Source organism: Nanorana parkeri, unplaced genomic scaffold (assembly GCF_000935625.1).
Source record: "Nanorana parkeri isolate BGI_ZX_2015 unplaced genomic scaffold, ASM93562v1 scaffold1855, whole genome shotgun sequence".
NCBI lineage: Eukaryota > Metazoa > Chordata > Amphibia > Anura > Dicroglossidae > Nanorana > Nanorana parkeri.
The window spans coordinates 270,276-278,874 of NW_017308123.1; the positions used below are offsets into that span (position 1 = coordinate 270,276).

The following is an 8,599-nucleotide window of genomic DNA, read 5'->3' on the forward strand; positions in this document are numbered from 1 at the left end:
TGGACACCCTCACAGAGACCACGTGGAGGGGGCGGGGTTATAGAGGATCAGAAGGCGGCATCAGCAATGGTTGGTCGACCAATCCTTGGCCTCGTTCGTGTCGCTTCGGTAGAGATCCGCCCAATCTCCGACCAGGGGCGGACCCGCCGGGAGATTCACCCTCGTCCTTCTGGGGGGATGGAGGTAGAAAGATCACATGATCAACAGTTCCCGATGACCAACAACCCCCTAATGGTGCCCAGTGGTTCTTCCCTCACCACAAAGTAACGCAGGGGTCACAGGAAGACTCCACTGCACACCGGAGGGGGAGCCCCAGAGACTGACACCACAGGAAGTGTCGGCTTCCCAAAAATCAGGGCCTCAGTTTTGACTCCATTGGTGAAATCTCCTCCCCAGAATTCCCTGCGAGGCCAATCACAGGGTCAAATGATGGCGCCGCCCTCCCAGGACAGATCCACCATAATGTGAGGGGAGGGGCAGAGACACAAACTACTGGGGGGAAATCTCACCATTGTGGGAGGGGCAGAGACACAAACTACTGGAGGAAATCTCACCATTGTGGGAGGGGCAGAGACACAAACTACTGGGGGAAATCTCACCATTGTGGGAGGGGCAGAGACACAAACTACTGGGGGGAAATCTCACAAATCTTAACATTGGGGGAGGGGCAGAGACACAAACTAGTGGGAGGAAATCTCACCATTGTGGGAGGGGCAGAGACACAAACTACTGGGGGGAGATCTCACCATTGTGGGAGGGGCAGAGACACAAACTATTGGGGGGAATCTTACCATTGTGGGAGGGACAGAGACCTACTGTGGAGAGATCTCACCAATGGACTCTCCCTGACATTATGAGGTCATCTTGTTATTCACTTCTCCATTGCTTTCACTCAAATATCAATTTTGGGTGGTGTTAGCCTTTAAAACCAATTTCAGGCCCCGTTTTGGAAATCCCCGAATCCCAAGTCCAGAACACTTAGTGGCCAATTTAGATACTAACTAGAGACTCTGGCGGAAGGCCGGGGTCAATGTATAGTGTGCACCCTCTTGTGTTTGTTGAGCTGGCAGCTCTGGATGAAGCTTTTCCCGCACACGTTACAGGAGAACGGCTTTTCCCCGGTGTGGGTCTTCTGGTGCCGGACGAGGACGGAGCTGTTGGTGAAGAACTTGCCGCAGATGGCGCAGTAGTACGGCTTCTCCCCCGTGTGGATCCTCTGGTGCGTGATGAGGTTGGGGCTGCTGCGGAAGCTCTTCCCGCACACGGTGCAGGTGTACGGCTTCTCCCCGGTGTGGACCCGCTGGTGCTGGGTCAGGTTGGCGCTGCTGGTGAAGCATTTGCCGCAGTCGGAGCAGACGAACGGCTTCTCGCCGGTGTGCGTCCTCTGGTGTTTGATTAGCGTGGCCTTCTGGTTGAAGCTCCTCCCACAGTCGCTGCAGGCAAAGGGCTTCTCCCCGGTGTGGATCCTCTGGTGGCGGATGAGGTGCGAGATGGCGGAGAAGGTCTTGCCGCAGTCGGGGCAGGAGAGCTGCTTCTCGTTTCTGATGAACATGGAGTTTTTGGCCGAGCAGCTCCCGCAGTCGAAGTTGATGAGCGAGTGCTGGTGGCGCTTCGTCAGGTCGGCGTTCACGGCGAAGCATTCCTGGCTTTCCGAGCTCGGCCGCGTGTGGTCCCCGGAGGCCGGAGAATAGGCGGAGCCGTACAGGCCATCGTCGTACTCGATGACTGTTATGGAAGGGTCTTCTTCCAGCTGAGGTGACCCGTTCTCCTCGCCACTGTCCTCCTCCGTGTCCGGCAGCGTATAGTCCACCCGGTCGTAGCAGTCGCCATCCGTGACGCGTTGTTCCTTGTACTGGACGGATTCCTCCTCGACGTACGAATCAAACCGCCGGAGACTTGCAGATCTACAAACATCGGGACCAGGTTTCTCCTCACAAGACTCCGGCAACACGTTTTTATACAGATGCCTTTGTTCCGGCAAAAGGTAGCCCTCCCCGTCGGTTGCGTTCTCTTCTTCGCGGACTTGGGGCTCCGCCTTAAGCTTGGACGTACTTTGCGTCTGCGTGTGTCCTTCAACGTTGTTCGGCGACCTCCCGAGACGAGGCGCAATTGTCTTCTCCGTCAATCGACCGGTTGCTTCTGTGTCATCAGACGGCTCGGAGATATCGGCACGGGGAAGGTCTCCTTCCTCAAACAAGATGGGCTCCTGCTTGATGGTGGCCCGAGTCATTTTATTGTAGAAGACTTCTGAGGAACCTGGAAAAAAAATGTCGGCCTTCAGCATAAAATTAAAGGGTCAGTACGCTATGTTTCAAGCTGACCTCGCTGGGAAAAATGGCTCCACCCCCTTCCCAGACTGCATGGGTTGAATACCAGGACAGAGGACTTCTACCTACCTTACTGGGAGCACCTCAGAGAAGAGGCTTTGTGGAACCAGTTTGTGGGTCAAGTAAAGTACTGGCTTCTTATATCTCATGGGGCTTGGGCTCGTCTTGGACTATATGGATGAGTTCCTCCATCTCAGCTACTCTGTCCAACCTTGAACGTCAATCTTCCTCTGCTTTGTCTAGGGTACCGGGACAAAGGACCTCTACCTACCTTACTGGGAGCACCTTAGAGAAGAGGCTTTGTGGAACCAGTCTGTGGGTCAAGTAAAGTACTGACTTCTTATATCTCATGGGGCTTGTCTTGGACTACATGGATGAGCTCCTCCATCTCAGCTACTCTGTCCAACCTTGAACCTCAATCTTCCTCTGCTTTGTCTAGGGTACCAGGACCTCTACCTAACATACTGGGAGCACCTTAGGGAAGAGGCTTCGTGGAACCAGTTTGTGGGTCAAGTAAAGTACTGATTTCTTATATCTCATGGGGCTTGGGCTTGTCTTGGACTATATGGATGAGCTCCTCCAACTCAGCTACTCTGTCCAACCTTGAACGTCAATCTTCCTCGGCTTTGTCTAGAGTACCAGGACAGAGGACCTCTACCTACATTACTGGGAGCACCTCAGAGAAAAGGCTTTATGGAACCAGTGGGTCAAGTAAACTACTGGCTTCTTATATCTCATGGGGCTTGGGCTCGTCTTGGACTACATGGATGAGCTCCTCCATCTCAGCTACTCTGTCCAACCTTGAATGTCAACCTTCCTCTGCTTTGTCTACGTTACCAGGACAGAGGACCTCTACCTACATTACTGGGCACACCTTAGAGAAGAGGCTTCGTGGAACCAGTTTGTGGGTCAAGTAAAGTACTGACTTCTTATATCTCATGGGGCTTGGGCTCGTCTTGGACTATATGGATGAGCTCCTCCAACCCAGCTACTCTGTCCAACCTTGAACGTCAATCTTCTTCTGGCCCAATAAGGGTGAGCATTTTTTCGAAGCCACCAGTTAGGACAATGACCAACATTCAGCCAATTCAACACCAGAAAATGTCCACAAAGATGGGGACTGTCCATTCGGACTCAAGTCTGGAGCCATTTTCCCATACATCAGCCATCGATCATCTGATTTAGCTTAGTCTGCTCCACGGGTGGTCATGTATGGGAGGCTTTGGAAGATACAACTACGGGACAGCCAACTCATCTACAAAGAACCGTCGTAAATAGCCGATATTCAGTATTTAGGAGTTGATTGATCCATCAAACTTGGGAAACTTCAAACATTTCTGTCATTCGGGACCATGCCGAGCAACGAACACATAATAGACAACTGAGGGACCTCATTTTTGGAGCCAGCTGACAAGTCAACACCAACTGACCACTGTTCTTGGAGACTCAGTGTTCTCTCAAGTCTATGGTATTCCCAACATGAACTGGTAATTGAGCCTGGAGACCCTTTTCCTCATAGCCTGGAGATGTACCTCCACTTTCATAAAAACCACTCTATGGGCCTTCATGATTCTGCTTCTCACACAGGAGATGGACCTTCTCTTACCAGGTGAGTTGACGGTCTGCAGATTCTCCTTCACCACATCATCGAACACAGCCGCGTGTCCCAAGAACCTCCACACCTGTTTGGAACAACAGACAACAACTACCATGGAGCGACCATCAACAAGGCGCCGCTGATACCAGACTGTGTCCAGCTCCCACAATGCCCCTCACCTCTCCTGTCAGTAGGTGGATGATCTTGTTGCTGACCTCCAGAACCTTCTTGTCCGCCATCACCGATCGGGACGACAGCGTCGGCATCTTGGCACTGCACGCCCCTTTGGGCCCGAGGATACCTTTATTGGCGAATTCACTGGACTTTCCGACCACTTTGTAGTCCTGAAAGGCAAGGGGGAGAAGATATGAAGTTGTGATCCGATCTGAGAAGTCCCCCAAGGACATGAAAGACAGTTATCACCTCCGTGTACACCCATTCAGTATCTGAAAGCAGACCAAGATCTACGTCATCCAGGTCAACACGAGACACTCAACCACTTGTCATCCAAGGTGGCTTCCATAGCTATCTACTATCTGGACCCATTCAGTATCTAATGCCAACCAATATCTATGTGTCCAGGTCAACACATCAGGTTACTATGAGACAATCAACCCCTTTTGACATCCAAGATTGCTTCCTACATCCATCTACCATCTGGACCCAGTCAATATCTGAATGCCAACCAAGATCCAAGTCAGCCAGGCCAACATGAGACAATTAACCATTTGGCATCCAAGGTGGCTTCCCATAGCTATAACTATCTGGACCCATTCAGTATCTGAATACCAACCAAAATCTAAGTCATTCTGGTCAACACATCAGGTGACATAAGCAACCATTTGTTATCAAGATGGCTTTCCACATCCATCCATCATCTGGACCCATTCAGTATCTAATGCCAATCAACATCTATGTGTTCAGGTCAACACACCAGGTGACTAAGAGACAATCAACCACTTGGCATCTAAGGGGGCTTCCTACATCTACCTACCATCTGGACTCGTTTAGTATCTGAGTGCCAACTAAATTCCAAGTGTCCAGGTCAACACATCAGGTGACTATGAGACAATCAACCACTTGTCATCCAAGATGGCTTCCTACATCCATCAACCATCTGGACCCATTCAATATTTGAAGTCCTTCCAAGATCCAAGTCAGCACATCAGGTGACTATGGGACATTGAACCACTTGTCATCCAAGATGGCTTCCTACATCCATCTACCATCTGGACCCATTCAATATCTGAAGTCCATCCAAGATCCAAATCAACACATCAGGTGACTGAGACTTCAACCACTTGGCATCTAAGATGGCTTATAAATCAAGATAATGTGGCCATTTCCCAACCATCTACCTGCTCCTCAAAGTGGGAATGGGTAGAACTTCTGCCAAGTGTTTTTTTCCCTCCTGTGTCCCATTGGGAAGATCTGCCACTCGGCATCCATAATGGCTTTCTACATCCATGTGTACAGGTCAAAACATCAGGTGACAATAAGACAATCAACCACTTGGATGTAGGAAGCCATCTTGGATGCCAAGTGGTTGATTGTCTCCTGGTCACCTAAAGTGTTGACCTGGACACATAGATGTTGATTGGCAGTCAGATACTGAATGGGTCCAGATGGTAAATGGATGTAGGAAACACTTGGCAGAAGTTCTACCCGTTCACTCTTTAAGGAGCAGGTAGATGGTTGGGAAATGGCCGCATTATCTTGATGTAGAAGCCATCTTGGATGCCAGGTGGTGGAATGTCTCATAGTCAACTAATGGGTTGACCTGGCTGACTTGGATCTTGGTTGGCATTCAGATATTGAATGGGTCCAGATGGTAGATGGATGTAGGAAGCCATCTTGGATGCCATCTACCATCTGGACCCATTCAATATCTGAATTTTTGACCAAGATCCAAGTCAGCCAGGTCAACACATCCGGTGACAATGAGACAATCAACCACTTGTCATCCAAGATGGCTTCCTACATCCATCGACCATCTGGATCCATTTAGTATCTGAGTGCCAACTAAATTCCAAGTGTCCAGGTCAACACATCAGGTGACTATGGGACAATCAACCACTTGGCATCTAAGATGGCTTCCTACATCCATCAACCATCTGGACCCAGTCAATATCTGAAGTCCATCCAAGTCAGCCAGGTCAACACATCAGGTGACTATGGGACAATCAACCGCTTGTCATCCAAGATGGCTTCCTACATCCATCAACCATCTGGACCCATTCAATATCTGAAGTCCATCCAAGATCCAAGTCAGCCAGGTCAACAAATCAGGTGACAATGAGACAAGCAAACACTTGGCATCCAAGATGGCTTCCTACATCCATCGACCATCTGGATCCATTTAGTATCTGAGTGCCAACTAAATTCCAAGTGTCCAGGTCAACACATCAGGTGACTATGGGACAATCAACCACTTGGCATCCAAGATGGCTTCTAAATCAAGATAATGTGGCCATCTGACAGCCATCTACCCGCTCCTCAAAGTGGGTAGAACTTCTGCCAAGTGTTTTTTTTTACCTCCTTTGTCTCATTGGGAAGATCTGCCACTTGGCATCCAAGATGTATTTCTATATCCATGTGTACAGTGGATGTAGGAAGCCATCTTGGATGCCAAATGGTTCATTGTCACCTGATGGGTTGACCTGGCTGACTTGGATCTTGGTCGAAAATCCTGATACTGAATGGGTCCAGATGGTAGATGAATGTAGGAAGCCACCTTGGATGCCATCTACCATCTGGACCCATTCAGTATCAGGATTTTCGACCAAGATCCAAGTCAGCCAGGTCAACCCATCAGGTGACAATGAGACAATGAACCACTTGGCATCCAAGATGGCTTCTACCTCAAGACAATGTGGCCACCTGACAGCCATCTACCTGCTCCTCAAAGTGGGAATGAATAGAGCTTCTGCCAAGTGTTTTTTGCCATCTTTGTCCCATTGGGGAGATCTGCCTTCACTTCCTGTGCCAGAAGCACCACAGGAAGTCAGAGGAAACCTCTCCACAATGAGGGAAAGTCCCCTCTTAGACGACTGCCCCTCCATTGGAAGATTGGAGCAGAAGGTCGGGACAGGAAGCTCACCTCGCCGGTCAGCAGGAAGACGATCTCCAGGGTGAGGCTGATGATGTTCTCTGATACCGGCCTGTGGTCGGGCTCCATCTTGACGTTGGTGGGTTCCAAGGAGCCTGAGGGGGAGGGGGGGGAGAAGAGGACAATCATGAGCCGACCCGGAAATGTGAGAGACCTTCCTTCATCTAAACAGGTTCTTCACTCTCAGTAAAACTTCTCTTAGAGGAACAAAGACGGAGCGGACATTTCCTGTCGGGCAGATGCGCCCTTCACCCATCTGCTGGTGGGACGATCATAGAGTGTGCGTGGTTTTCCTACAACTGGAAACATCTCTTTGGTATTCTGTGGCATGCAACCAGTAGAGGTCTGACAATGGGCGGTGGTCACCCAACGAACATGGAGGTAAATGATGACCCCACTACATGAGACGTCTCTTATCCATGGTCGGCTGCCATCTTAGGCTAGGAAAGGCACCATAAGCATGGGTGGTGGTATTATTCTAAGGGAACCCTGCACAGGAAATGAGCTGCGCACTCTAAAAATACATCCCCTCAGTAGGCCAACTTCATTTTCATCCCCCCCCCCCATAATGGCTGCAGCCAACAGCTCCCCCTTGGCCATGTGATCATCATTATCTAGATGGAGAGTTGCCAGCTGTGTATAATGTAGATGATACAGACTCAGTGAAGGAGGAGCTCAGACAGTCACCTGCACTGAGGGGGGTACAGCTGCCTCCGGATCTCCCCGAAATATCACACTAAACTCCCTTTAAAGAGGAAAAAAAAGAGACCCCTTCCTGTTTGTCTTTGGTCACTTCCGGCCTGCTGGGGGATTTGCGTTCCACGGGTCGTTCACACTTCCGTGTTGTGCGTTTCACTGGGAGGCTAATACAGCGACTTCCGGGTTCTGCGCTCCACGGAGGCTACTTCCTGCTTATGCGTTTCAGCTGACTTCCTGGTTATGCGTTCCAAGCCTCAGTAAGGATCCCCGTGGAGGTTTGTGGGTAGGAAGAGAGGGCGTGGCTTTACCGCTGCACTACATCTCCCATAATGCACAGCATGCTGACTGTGTGGAAGGTTTTTGGTGGTGTTCTGTGTCTGAGGGACCCCAGTGTAGCTCTGTGACCTTACTGGCTTTATTGTATGGAGGGTACAAGGAGCAAAGTGCAATCACCTATAGCAACCAACGTTTAAAACAACAACTGATAGCAACCAAACATATGTGCAGTAGCCCATAGAAAGCAAGGATAAGTGTGGTAGCCCAAAGCAACCAAAAGCTAAGCACAGTAACCCATAGCAACCAAGGACAGGTGCAGTGGACCCTTTAGCAACCAAATCTAAGCAATAACCCGCAGCAATCAAGTATGGGAGCTGTTACCCCTAGCAACCAATCACAATCCATTTCGTACCTGCCTGATTGACTGCTCTGGATCAGATCACTTACCAATCAGCACTGAGCTCCTTCCACCATTGGTGGGCAGGCACCTAAACATGGGCCCCGGTGCAGGCTTTGGACAGGGCTCCCCACCCCCCATGGCACGCCATGATGTAGAGCTGGGCGCAGTGTCACCTCCCTCATCCCCCCGGG

The 8,599-nt window shown here is 50.3% G+C and overlaps 2 protein-coding genes across 2 annotated transcripts in view; both read right to left on the reverse strand.

The window, feature by feature from the left end:
• The window catches only part of LOC108799924 (zinc finger protein 850-like), a 42,366-nt gene extending 40,502 nt beyond the window's left edge, over positions 1-1,864 (reverse strand). Inside the window, exon 1 of the mRNA XM_018571872.1 lies at positions 1,072-1,864. Coding sequence (XP_018427374.1) covers positions 1,072-1,552 — 481 coding nt within the window. The 5' untranslated portion in view covers positions 1,553-1,864. The remainder of the gene's footprint in view (positions 1-1,071) is intronic.
• A 16-nt stretch (positions 1,865-1,880) lies between these two features.
• On the reverse strand, positions 1,881-7,809 carry LOC108799925 (oocyte zinc finger protein XlCOF29-like). Its single transcript, XM_018571873.1, has 6 exons — positions 7,721-7,809; positions 7,025-7,128; positions 4,104-4,268; positions 3,934-4,009; positions 2,006-2,256; positions 1,881-1,904 (listed from the first exon to the last, which is right to left on the reverse strand). Exons 2-6 carry the CDS (start codon positions 7,100-7,102, stop codon positions 1,881-1,883), a joined length of 594 nt encoding a protein of 197 aa, XP_018427375.1. The 5' UTR covers positions 7,103-7,128; positions 7,721-7,809.
• Between the last annotated feature and the right edge of the window lie 790 nt (positions 7,810-8,599).